This window comes from Podarcis bocagei, assembly GCF_964188305.1.
Source record: "Podarcis bocagei genome assembly, chromosome: Z".
NCBI lineage: Eukaryota > Metazoa > Chordata > Lepidosauria > Squamata > Lacertidae > Podarcis > Podarcis bocagei.
The window spans coordinates 505,919-519,018 of record NC_138140.1 but is presented as its reverse complement, the minus strand read 5'-3'; the positions used below and the strand labels follow the sequence as shown (position 1 = coordinate 519,018).

Sequence of the window (13,100 nt, the reverse complement as noted above, 5' to 3'; positions counted from 1 at the left end):
AGTAGATTAATTGATTTAATTAAAATTAATTAATTTAATCAAATTAAAGATGTAATTAAATTAAATTAAATTTTTTAACCCTCCGCAGGATCGCCTGAAGGATCTGAACGGTCAAGCCGACAGCCTGATGACCAGCAGCGCCTTTGACACCTCCCAGGTCAGGGAGAAGCGGGAGACGGTCAACGGGAGATTCCAGCGGATCACCGCCATGGCGGCCGCCCGGCGGGCCAAGCTGAACGAGTCCCACCGTCTCCACCAGTTCTTCCGGGATATGGACGACGAGGAGTCCTGGATCAAGTAGGTCCCGGGAGGGGATCCGCTGGGATCCTAAAGATCAACCCTGAAAGCGTAACCCTGGACCTGAAAACCTAACCCTAAAAGTAACCCTGAAATGTAACCCTGACCCTGGATCAAGTAGGTCCAGGGAGGGGATCCGCTGGGATCCTAAAGATCAACCCTACAACTAAGCCTGAAACCCTAACCCTGATCCTAAAACCTAACCCTAAAAGTAACCCTGGATCAAGTAGGTCCAGGGAGGGGATCCGCTGGGATCCGAAAGATCAACCCTGAAAGCGTAACCCTGATCCTAAAACCTAACCCTAAACCTAACCCTAATAGTAACCCTAAAATGTAACCCTAACCCTGGATCATGTAGGTCCGGGGAGGGGATCCGCTGGGATCCTAAAGATCAACCCTACAACTAACCTGGAAACTGTAACCCTGAACCTGAAAACCTAACCCTAAAAGTAACCCTAAAAGTAACCCTAAAATGTAACCCTAACCCTGACCCTAACCCTGGATCAAGTAGGTCATTGGGGAGCGGATTGACGGGATCCTAAAGATTAACCCTAAAGCTAACCCTGAAACCGTAACCCTGATCCTAAAACCTAACCCTGAACCTGAAAACGTAACCCTAACATCTAACCCTAACCCTAAAACATAACCCTAAACCTAAAACATGATCCTAAACCCTAACCCTAAACTCTAACCCTAAATCATAACCCTAAAAGTAACCTTAAAACCTAGAACATGATCCTAAACCCTAACTCCAAAAAATAACCCTAATCCTAAACTCTAGCCCTAAAACATAACCCTAACCCTAAATCATAACCCTAAAAGTAACCTTAAAACCTAAAACATGACCCTAAGCCTAACCCTAAATCCTAACTCTAAAAAAATCCTAATCCTAAACCCTAACCCTAAACTCTAACCCTACAACATAACCCTAATCCTAAAACATGAACCCTAAAACTAACCCTAAAATATAATCCTAAAGCCTAACCCTAAAAGGTAACCCTAACCCTCAAACATAACCCTAATCCCTAACCCTAAATCCTAATCCTAAAATATAACCCTAACCCTAAACTATAACCCTAAACCCTAACCCTAAAATATAACTCTAACCCTAAAATATAATCCTAAACCCTACCCTGAAACCTAACCCTAAAAGTAACCCTAAAACGTAACCCTGAACCTGAAAGCCTAACCCTAAAAGTAACCCTAAGCCAGAATCCTAAATTCTAACCCTAAAATATAATCCTAAATTCTAACCTTAAAACATAGCCGTAACCCTTTTTGAGAAAGAGTTATAATAATAGATTAAGAATTGATGGAAGGCCTATCATCATTTACAAAGAAATACCAGTGAGGTTACTTCGTAAAAGAGAAGGATATAAACAAGTGGCAGCAGCTTTGAAGAGAAACGGGGTCCCATTTCGATGGGAGTTCCCGGAAGGGATCAGTTTTTTTTATAAAGAGAAAAAGTTTAGACTGTTGGACATACAGGAGGCGGATAAGTTTCTGAGAAGATATGAAAAAGACCTGGGAAAGGCAGAGAGCAGATTAAGGAATAGGGAGGAAGAAGAGGAAGGGGAAATAAGGGGCAGACAGGAGGAAAGGAAGGGGGCCGGGGAGGGGGAAGGGGATTCAGAGGAAGACGATGATGAGGCCGTAGTGGGAGGGGAGACGGCAGAAGAGGGGGAATCCCCAGGAAGCAAAGGCGTTTAGATTACAGTTCGCAAGCCCGGTTAAAGGTTCAGAAACAGACAAAGGCAAACAATAACACACACACTAAAATTTTTATCCTGGAATGTAAATGGGTTGAACGATAAGGTTAAAAGGAATAAAATTGAGAGAGTTGTGAAAAACAAAAAGTATGATGTAATTTGCTTTCAGGAAACACATATCGCTAAGAAACATAAACACATCCTGGTGAATAAAAGGTTAGGAGTAGATTTTATCAATTCTGATGAAGAAAAAAAAAGAGGAGTAGTAATATATGTTAAAGAGAAGTGGGAACCGACCCTGATTTGCAAAGATGAGGAAGGAAGAATCCTAGGGGTTCAATTAAATTTCCGGGGGGGGGGGGGAATTAATGTTGTGTCGGTATATGCACCAAATTCAAATAGAGCAGAGTTCTTTGAGAAACTCGAAAGCATGTTATTAGAGCTGGAAGTCCATAAATTAGTCCTGCTTGGGGATATGAATGGTGTCCCGGTGCCGGAGCTGGATAGGAGTGAAAAGAAGGGGAAACTGGCCAGGGGGAAATTGCCGAAATCTTTTAGCGATATGGAAGGAAATTTAGACCTAATTGATATCTGGAGGTATAAAAACCCCTCCCTTAAACAGTTTACTCACTACTCTGAACCCCATCAGAGTTGGGGTAGGATCGATCAGATCTGGACGACAAGAGTACTCTCGTTGAGGGTGAAGAGTTGTAAAATTTATCCCAGGACAATATCTGACCACTGTGCCTTAGATATGGAAATAAAAAATGAAGTGAAGGGACAATACAAGTGGAGGATGTGTGAGAACTTATTTGATAACGAAGAGGTGAGGGAAAGAATTAAAGGTACCCTAAAAGAATATCTGGATTTAAACTTAAACAAAGAAACCCCTATAGATGTGGTCTGGGACGCCAGTCAGGCGGTTCTGAGGGGTCTCCTAATACAACAAAACAGCTACAGAAGAAAGGTAAGGGAACGTAAGAAAGAGGATATCCTCTCTCAACTGAGAAATTATGAGAGAAAACTGGTCATAAACCCAACAGATGAAGATGCCATCCGAGCCTCTAGGGTGCTTCAATCTCAATACTCGGCAATACTAAATCAAGAGATAGAATGGAAAATCAAATTTACAAAGCAAAGATATTTCGAATCGGCAAATAAAATGGGGAAGCTACTAGCTTGGCAGTTAAGAAAAAGAAAGAAACAAAATGTGATAAATAAAATAATAATAGAGGATAATATCATAAAAGACCCAGAGGAGATAGAAAATAGGTTTACTCAATTCTTTGAAAAGTTGTATGAAAGAGGAAGAGAAAATAGTGCCGAAATTAAGAACTATCTGGATCAAAATGAGGGGAGATATATAACAGAGGAGGATAGGATATATCTGAATAAGGAGATCACAGTAAATGAGATTAAGGAAGCCATTGGCAGGATGAAGATGGGGAAAGCCCCCGGTCCAGACGGTTTGTCTGCAAAATATTACAAAACGTTAGGGGAGTACTTAGCCCCAGTGCTTAAAGATGTGATTAATAACATCCTCCAGGGAGGGAAGATCCCGGAGTCATGGAAAATGGCTTATATAACCTTGATTCCAAAATCAGAGAAGGAAAAAACAGATATAAAAAATTACAGACCAATCTCTTTACTTAATAACGATTATAAGATCTTTGCTGACATCATGGCTGGTAGACTTAAGAAGCTCTTAACAAAGCATATACATAAAGACCAAGCAGGCTTTCTCCCTAACAGACACCAGAAAGAAAATGTTCGCCACATACTAAACATCATTGAATACCTAGACATGAGAATAGACGTCCCAGCAGCATTAATCTTTATAGATGCCGAAAAGGCTTTCGATAATGTCTCATGGGAATTCTTATTACAATGCTTGGAAAAGGCAGGTATCGAAGGTCCTTATATGAATGGTATCAGGGCAATATACTTAGAACAACAGGCCAGGCTGATTATAAATGATAATTTGACTAAACCCTTTAAGATCAAGAAAGGTACAAGGCAGGGCTGCCCTCTGTCCCCCTTGTTATTTATAATGATATTGGAAGTAATTGCAAATAGAATAAGACAGGCAGTAAATGTGAGGGGGATAAAAATTGGAAAGAAAGAATTTAAGCTTAAGGCCTATGCTGATGACCTGGTCCTGTCCGTGGAGAACCCAGTGGACAGTACAAGCAGGGTTATAGAACTTTTAGAGGATTTTGGTAGACTGTCGGGCTTTAGACTAAACAGGAAAAAAACAAAAATTCTAATAAAGAACATGACTGAACAGGACAAAAACCAACTAGAGGAAAAGATTGGTATTAAAATCGCGAATAAAGTCAAATATCTGGGAATTTGGCTTTCACCAAAAAACATAAATTTGGTTGAGGACAATTATAGTAAGGCCTGGCAGGATATCAAAAAAGATATGGACACCTGGCACAGATTGAAATTATCATGGACAGGGAGAATGTCTGCAATAAAGATGTGCATTCTCCCGAGACTATTATTCCTGTTTCAAAATATTCCGATCATTAAAGGTACCTCCCTTCTTAAGAACTGGCAAAAAACCCTGACCAAGTTCATTTGGCAGGGAAAGAGAGCCAGAATAAAGTTTAAATACCTAACAGATTCAAGAGAGAGGTGTGGATTTGCAGCCCCGAATATTAGGCTCTATTATGAAGCATCCTGCCTATGCTGGATAAAGGAGTGGGCCACCCTCCAAAATACAGATCTATTGGATTTGGAGGGCTTCAATATTAGATTTGGGTGGCATGCCTACCTCTGGCAAGAGAAAGGGGAAGTTCATAGAGGCTTCTCCAATCATATAATTAGAGGCCCATTATTAGAGGTGTGGAAGAGGTATAAAAAATTGCTCGAAAAAGGCATCCCACGCTGGCTGTCACCAACTGATATCATTAAAATTAAAAAAATAAACATGACTGATGAAAGATGTACATATGAGGACCTTTTAGTGAAGACAGAAGCAGGATGGAAGGTGAAGCCCTACGAGCAGCTAAAAGATAGAATAAAAGAGTGGTTGCCCTTCCACCAGATTAATGCTTTATGGGGCGAGCATAAGAGAGTGGGACTCAGTGAAAAAGAATCAAGGTTTCAGGTGGAAATTTTGGAAAGTAATGGAAAACTTCTCTCCAAAATGTATAAACAATTACTGGAGTGGGATACCAAAGAAGATCTGGTGAAGGGAGCGATGGTAAAATGGGAAAAAGACCTTGGACATAATATAGAGTATAATAAATGGCAGATATTGTGGACGAAAGGTGTAAAATTCACAGCATGTGTAGCCCTCCCTGAAAATTTAGAGAAAATGATATATCGCTGGTACTTGACTCCAGCAAAGCTAGGAAAGATGTATAATACTGTCGATAACACCTGCTGGAGATGCAGGGATAAGGTCGGGACCTTTTTCCACATTTGCTGGACCTGTGATGTGGTGAAGGAATTCTGGAAGCAAATACATGACGAACTGAAAAAAAAATTGAAATATAATTTCTCCAAAACCCCTGAGTTGTTTCTTTTAGGTATGATTGGTAAAGAAATAAAGAAAGTAGATCAAACCTTCGTCCAATATGCCATGGCAGCGGCGAGAATTCAAATTGCACAAAAATGGAAAACCCCCGATTTACCCACGGTCGGAGAGTGGCAAATGAGGTTATACCAATATATTGAATTAGCGAGACTAACCCAAAAAATAAGACAAAATAACACAGTTAAACTTAAAGACGAATGGAGTAAATTTCTAATTTATTTTGAAAGCAGCCAGGGATTAAATAACTTATCAATCGACGATAATTAAAATCATTGATGTATAACGGTTTAGCAATACTGCAGAATTAATGTAAGATTATGTAACTCCAAGGCCGAGCCGGACGGAAGTACTGTATCTGTATTATTGTATGTTTTTTTCCTTTTTTCTTTTTTCTTTCTTTTTTTTCTTTGTTCTTTGTTTTACCATTTTCTTTTCCCTTTTTCTTGCTTCTTTCTATGATGGAGATTTTTATGTGTGTATATATTTGGATGTTGATGTAGAGTGTGTATCTTTCTCAAATAAAGGTTAATAATAATAATAAAAAAAAACATAGCCGTAACCCTAAACCCTAAAACATAACCCTAAATCCTGACCCTAAAAAATTACCCTCAACTCTAACCCTAAAATATAATCTTAAACCTTAACCCTAAAATATAACCCTAAATTCTAACCCTAAAACACCCTGGAAAATTATTATTATTATTATTATTATTATTATTATTATTATTATTATTATTAGTATTAGTATTAGTATTTGTATTTGTATTAGTATTATTAGTATTATTAGTATTATTATCCTAAATTCTAACCCTAAAATATAACCCTGAACCTGAAAACCGAACCCTAAAAGTAACCCTAAAATGTAACCCTGACCCTGGATCAAGTAGGTCCGGGGCTCAACCCGGAAACCGTAACGCTGATCCTAAAACCTAACCCTGAACCTAACCCTAAAAGTAACCCTGAAATGTAACCCTGACCCTGGATCAAGTAGGTCCGGGGAGGGGATCCGCTGGGATCCTAAAGATCAACCCTGAAACTAACCCGGAAACCGTAACCCTGAACCTGAAAACCTAACCCTAAAAGTAACCCTAAAATGTAACCCTAACCCTAACCCTGGATCAAGTAGGTCCTTGGGGAGGGGATCCGCTGGGATCCTAAAGATCAACCCTACAACTAATCCTGAAACCCGAAACCTGATCCTAAAACATAACCCTGGACCGGAAAACCTAACCCTAAAAGTAACCCTGAAATGTAACCCTAACCCTGGATCAAGTAGGTCCTTTTTAGGGGAGGAGGGGGCGGATCGACGGGATCCCAAAGCCTAATCCTAGAACTAATCCTGAAACCCTAAACCTGATCCTAAAACGTAACCCTGAACCTGAAAACCTAACCCTAAAAGTAACCCTCAAATGTAACCCTGACCCTGACCCTAAGCCTGGATCAAGTAGATCCTTGGGGAGGGGGAGGGTGGGGGCGGATCGACGGGATCCCAAAGCCTAATCCCAAAACTAATCCTAAAACCCGAAACCTGATCCTAAAACCTAACCCTGAACCCGAAAACCTAACCCTAAAGGTAACCCTAAAATGTAACCCTAAACCTGACCCTAACCCTGGATCAAGTAGATCCTTGGGGATCGGAGGAGGGGGGCGGATTGACAGGATCCTAAAGATTAACCCTAAAACTAACCCGGAAACCCTAAACCTGATCCTAAAATGTAACCCTGAACCTGAAAACCTAGCCCTAAAAGTAACCCTAAAATATAATCCTAAATCCTAAACCCTACAAAATGACCCTCAACTCTAACCCTAAAACATAATCCTCAACCTTAACCCTCAAATAGATCCCTGATCCTAATCCTAAATCCTGACCCAACTCTAACCCTAAAATAGAATCTTCAACCTTCACCCTCAAATAGATCCCTAATCCTAATCCTAAATCCTGACCCTACAAAATGACCCTAAAATAGAATCCTAAAACTTAACCCTCAAATAGATCCCTAATCCTAATCCTAAATCCTGACCCTACAAAATGACCCTAAAATAGAATCTTCAACCTTAACCCTCAAATAGATCCCTAATCCTAATCCTAAATCCTGACCCTACAAAATGACCCTAAAATATAATCTTCAACCTTAACCCTCAAATAGATCCCTGATCCTAATCCTAAATCCTGACCCAACTCTAACCCCAAAATATAATCTTCAACCTTAACCCTCAAATAGATCCCTAATCCTAATCCTCAATCCTGACCCTACAAAATGACCCTCAACTCTAACCCTAAAATATAATCTTCAACCTTAACCCTCAAATAGATCCCTAATCCTAATCCTAAATCCTGACCCTACAAAATGACCCTAAAATATAATCTTCAACCTTCACCCTCAAATAGATCCCTAATCCTAATCCTAAATCCTGACCCAACTCTAACCCTAAAATATAATCTTCAACCTTCACCCTCAAATAGATCCCTAATCCTAATCCTAAATCCTGACCCTAAAAGATGACCCTCAACTCTAACCCTAAAATATAATCTTCAACCTTAACCCTCAAATAGATCCCTAATCCTAATCCTAAATCCTGACCCTACAAAATGACCCTAAAATAGAATCCTCAACCTTCACCCTCAAATAGATCCCTAATCCTAATCCTAAATCCTGACCCTACAAAATGACCCTCAACTCTCACCCTAAATCCCTAATCCGAAACCTTAACCCTCAAATAGATCCCTAATCCTAATCCCAAATCCTGACCCTACAAAATGACCCTAAAATAGAATCTTCAACCTTCACCCTCAACTAGATCCCTAATCCTAATCCTAAATCCTGACCCTACAAAATGACCCTAAAATATAATCTTCAACCTTAACCCTCAAATAGATCCCTAATCCTAATCCCAAATCCTGACCCTACAAAATGACCCTAAAATAGAATCTTCAACCTTCACCCTCAACTAGATCCCTAATCCTAATCCTAAATCCTGACCCTACAAAATGACCCTCAACTGTAACCCTAACCCTCAAATAGATCCCTAATCCTAATCCTAAATCCCGACCCTACAAAATGACCCTAAATCCCTAATCCGAAACCCTAATCTTCTTCCAGATCTTATTCTCCGTCTCCTTTCAGTCTGGCTTGATCCCTTCAATCTTTCGATTAGTCTCGTTATTATTCGTCTCGTTATTAATCTGATTATTATTATTATTATTATTATTATTATTATTATTATTATTATTATTATTTCCCCAGGGAGAAGAAGCTACTAGTGAGCTCAGAGGATTACGGACGGGATCTGACCGGCGTCCAGAACCTGAGGAAGAAGCACAAGCGGCTGGAGGCCGAGTTGGCCGCCCACGAACCGGCCATCCAGGTGGGTCCAGAGCGGATCCCGGGATCCACTGGATCCCACAACGGGATCTCACAACGGATCACAAGGGGGACCCACTCCTCCCTCGCCGGCAACCGGCTTCCTGGCAACCTTTCCCGGCGGGCGCCCGCCTTGGGGATCTGGTCTTGGGGAAACGGGAGGGATCCACTTGGTTCCAGATCCCTCCCGGTTTCCGGTCCTTGGGTTGGATCTGGGATCTCCCCCGGGGGGATCGGCCGGATCGGCGGGACGGTGAATGACGGCGGTTAATGAAATAGGCGGTTGATAATAATTATAATAATTATAATTGAATAATAATAATAATAATAATAATAATAATAATAATAATAATTGAATAATGACATAAGGGAAGAAGTGAATAATTATTGAGTTATTTGATAATTATGATTCAGTAATTGAATCATAATTGAATAAGTGAATAGATATTCACTGAAATGGACAGTGGATAATAATGTTTATGGTTAATTACTATTATTATTATTATTATTATTATTATTATTATTATTATTATTAACAATTGAATAATAAGAGAATGAGCGACTAACTATTCAATTCTTCAATAATTACGATTCGATAATTGAATCATAATTGAATAAGTGAATAGATATTCACTGAAATGGCCAGTGGATAATAATGATTATGGTTTATTATTATTATTATTATTATTATTATTATTATTATTATTATTATTAATGGAATAATAAGAGAATGAGCGACTAACTATTCAATTCTTCAATAATTACGATTCGATAATTGAATCATAATTGAATAAGTGAATGGATATTCACTGAAATCGTCAGTGGATAATAATGATTATGGTTAATTATTATTATTATTAATAATAATAATAATAATAACAATTGAATAATAAGAGAATGAGCAACTAACTATTCAATTCTTCAATCATTACGATTCAATAATTGAATCATAATTGAGTAAGCGAATAGTTATCCATCATCATGATTCAGTAATTGACTAATAATTGAATAAGTGAATAATTATTCACTTCAGTAATTGACTAATAATTGAATAAGTGAATAATTATTCACTTATTGTTCACTTATGATTCAGTAATTGACTAATAATTGAATAAGTGAATAATTATTCACTTCAGTAATGGACTAATAATTGAACAAGTGAATAATTATTCACTTCAGTAATTGACTAATAATTGAATAAGTGAATAATTATTCACTTATTCAGTTCTTCAATTATTGAATAACTCCGTTATTCCGTAATAATTATTCCATCATAATAATTGTTGAATAATTATTGTGGAATACTTGTTATTCAGTAATTGAAGAATCGAAGAATTACTATTCAATAATGGAATAGCTGAATAATAATTAAGCAATAATAATACTAATAATACTAAAACTAATAATAATACTAATAATAATACTAAAACTAATAATAATAATAATAATACTAATATTACTAATAATACTAATAATACTAATACTAATAATAATACTAATACTTATGATAATGCTAATGCTAATAATGCTAATGCTAATAATAATGCTAATAATAATGCTAATAATAATGCTAATAATAATAATAATAATAATAATAATAATAATAATTTTCCAGGGCGTTCTGGACACCGGGAAGAAACTTTCGGACGACAACACCATTGGCAAAGAGGAGATCCAGCAGAGACTGGCTCACTTTGTGGATCACTGGCAGGAGCTCAAGAGATTGGCCGCTGCCCGGTAAGCAAGGGATCCCCCAAAGAGATACCCCGTAGAAGGGATCTCGAGGGAGGATAGGAGGAGATGGAATCATAGAAGGGATCTCAACGGAGGATAGGATTGTAGAAGGGATCTCATAGGAGGAGCTAGGATCGTAGAAGGGATCTTGATGGAGGAGGGGAGGGTTGTAGAAGGGATCTCGAGGGAGGATAGGAGGAGATGGGATCATAGAAGGGATCTCAACGGAGGATAGGATTGTAGAAGGGATCTCAACGGAGGAGCTAGGATCGTAGAAGGGATCTTGATGGAGGAGAGGAGGGTTGTAGAAGGGATCTCGAGGGAGGATAGGAGGAGATAGGATCATAGAAGGGATCTCAACGGAGGATAGGATTGTAGAAGGGATCTCAACGGAGGAGCTAGGATTGTAGAAGGGATCTCATAGGAGGAGCTAGGGTCGTAGAAGGGATCTAAAGGGAGGAGATAGGATAGTAGAAGGGATCTCAACAGAAGGATAGAAGGTAGGATTGTAGAAGGGATCTCAATGGAGGATAGGATTGTAGAAGGGATCTCATAGGAGGAGCTAGGATCGTAGAAGGGATCTTGATGGAGGAGAGGAAGGTTGTAGAAGGGATCTCAAGGGAGGATAGGAGGAGATAGAAGGGATCTCAACGGAGGATAAGATTGTAGAAGGGATCTCATAGGAGGAGATAGGACCGTAGAAGGGATCTTGATGGAGGAGAGGAGGGTTGTATAAGGGATCTCGAGGGAGGATAGGAGGAGATGGGATCATAGAAGGGATCTCAACAGAGGATAGGATTGTAGAAGGGATCTCATAGGAGGAGCTAGGATCATAGAAGGGATCTTGATGGAGGAGAGGAGGGTTGTAGAAGGGATCTCGAGGGAGGATAGGAGGAGATAGAAGGGATCTCAACGGAGGATAGGATTGTAGAAGGGATCTCATAGGAGGAGCTAGGATCGTAGAAGGGATCTTGATGGAGGAGAGGAGGGTTGTAGAAGGGATCTCAGCAGAGAAGGATTGGGGATTGGATTGTAGAAGGGATCTCGAGGGAGGAGGAGATAGGATCATAGAAGGGATCTCAACGGAGGATAGGATTGTAGAAGGGATCTCATAGGAGGAGCTAGGATCCTAGAAGGGATCTTGATGGAGGAGAGGAGGGTTGTAGAAGGGATCTCGAGGGAGGATAGGAGGAGATGGGATCATAGAAGGGATCTCAACGGAGGATAGGATTGTAGATCTCATAGGAGGAGCTAGGATCGTAGAAGGGATCTTGATGGAGGAGAGGAGGGTTGTAGAAGGGATCTCGAGGGAGGATAGGAGGAGATGGGCTCATATAAGGGATCTCAACGGAGGATAGGATTGTAGAAGGGATCTCATAGGAGGAGCTAGGATCGTAGAAGGGATCTTGATGGAGGAGAGGAGGGTTGTAGAAGGGATCTCAAGGGAGGATAGGAGGAGATAGGATCATAGAAGGGATCTCAACGGAGGATAGGATTGTAGAAGGGATCTCATAGGAGGAGCTAGGATCGTAGAAGGGATCTTGATGGAGGAGAGGAGGGTTGTAGAAGGGATCTCAGCAGAGAAGGATTGGGGATTGGATTGTAGAAGGGATCTCAAGGGAGGATAGGAGGAGATAGGATCATAGAAGGGATCTTAACGGAGGATAGGATTGTAGAAGGGATCTCATAGGAGGAGCTAGGGTCGTAGAAGGGATCTAAAGGGAGGAGATAGGATAGTAGAAGGGATCTCAACGGAAGGATAGAAGGTAGGATTGTAGAAGGGATCTCAATGGAGGATAGGATTCCAGAAGGGATCTCATAGGAGATAGGATCGTAGAAGGGATCTCGACGGAGGGTAGGAGGATTGTAGAAGGGATCTTGATGGATAAGAGATAGGATCATAGAAGGGATTTTGACGGACGATAGAAGGGGATAGGATTGTAAAAGGGATCTCGACGGAGGATAGGATTGCAGAAGGGATCTCATGGGAGGAGCTGGAATTGTAGAAGGGATCTTGACAGATGGTAGGATTGCAGAAGGGATCTCATAGGAGGAGATAGGATTGTAGAAGGGATCTTGACGGAGAAGGATAGAAGGGGATAGGATTGTAGAAGGGATCTCAAGGAAGGATAAGATTTTGGAAGGGATCTCATGGGAGAATATACGATCGTAGAGGGATCTTGACAGAGGATAGAATCCGATATGATCGCAGAAGGGATCTTGACGAAGAGGGTAGGATCATATAAGGGATCTTGACGGAGGATAGAAGAAGATAGGACCTTATAAGAGATCTTTAGGATCATAGAAGAGATCTCGATGGAGGGTAGAAGGAGATAGGATCATAGAAGGGATCTCGACGGAGAGAGAGAGGAGATAGTAGATGGGATCTCGACGGAGGATAGAAGGTGATTGGATCATAGAAGGGATCTCAATGGAGGATAGGAGGATCAT

The 13,100-nt window shown here is 40.0% G+C and overlaps 1 protein-coding gene across 1 annotated transcript in view; it reads left to right on the top strand.

The window, feature by feature from the left end:
* SPTAN1 (spectrin alpha, non-erythrocytic 1) overlaps window positions 1–13,100 on the top strand; it is a 185,565-nt gene that overhangs the window by 139,107 nt on the left and 33,358 nt on the right. The window contains exons 42-44 of the mRNA XM_081179155.1: window positions 89–297; window positions 8,799–8,919; window positions 10,531–10,652. Coding sequence (XP_081035281.1) covers window positions 89–297; window positions 8,799–8,919; window positions 10,531–10,652 — 452 coding nt within the window. The remainder of the gene's footprint in view (window positions 1–88; window positions 298–8,798; window positions 8,920–10,530; window positions 10,653–13,100) is intronic.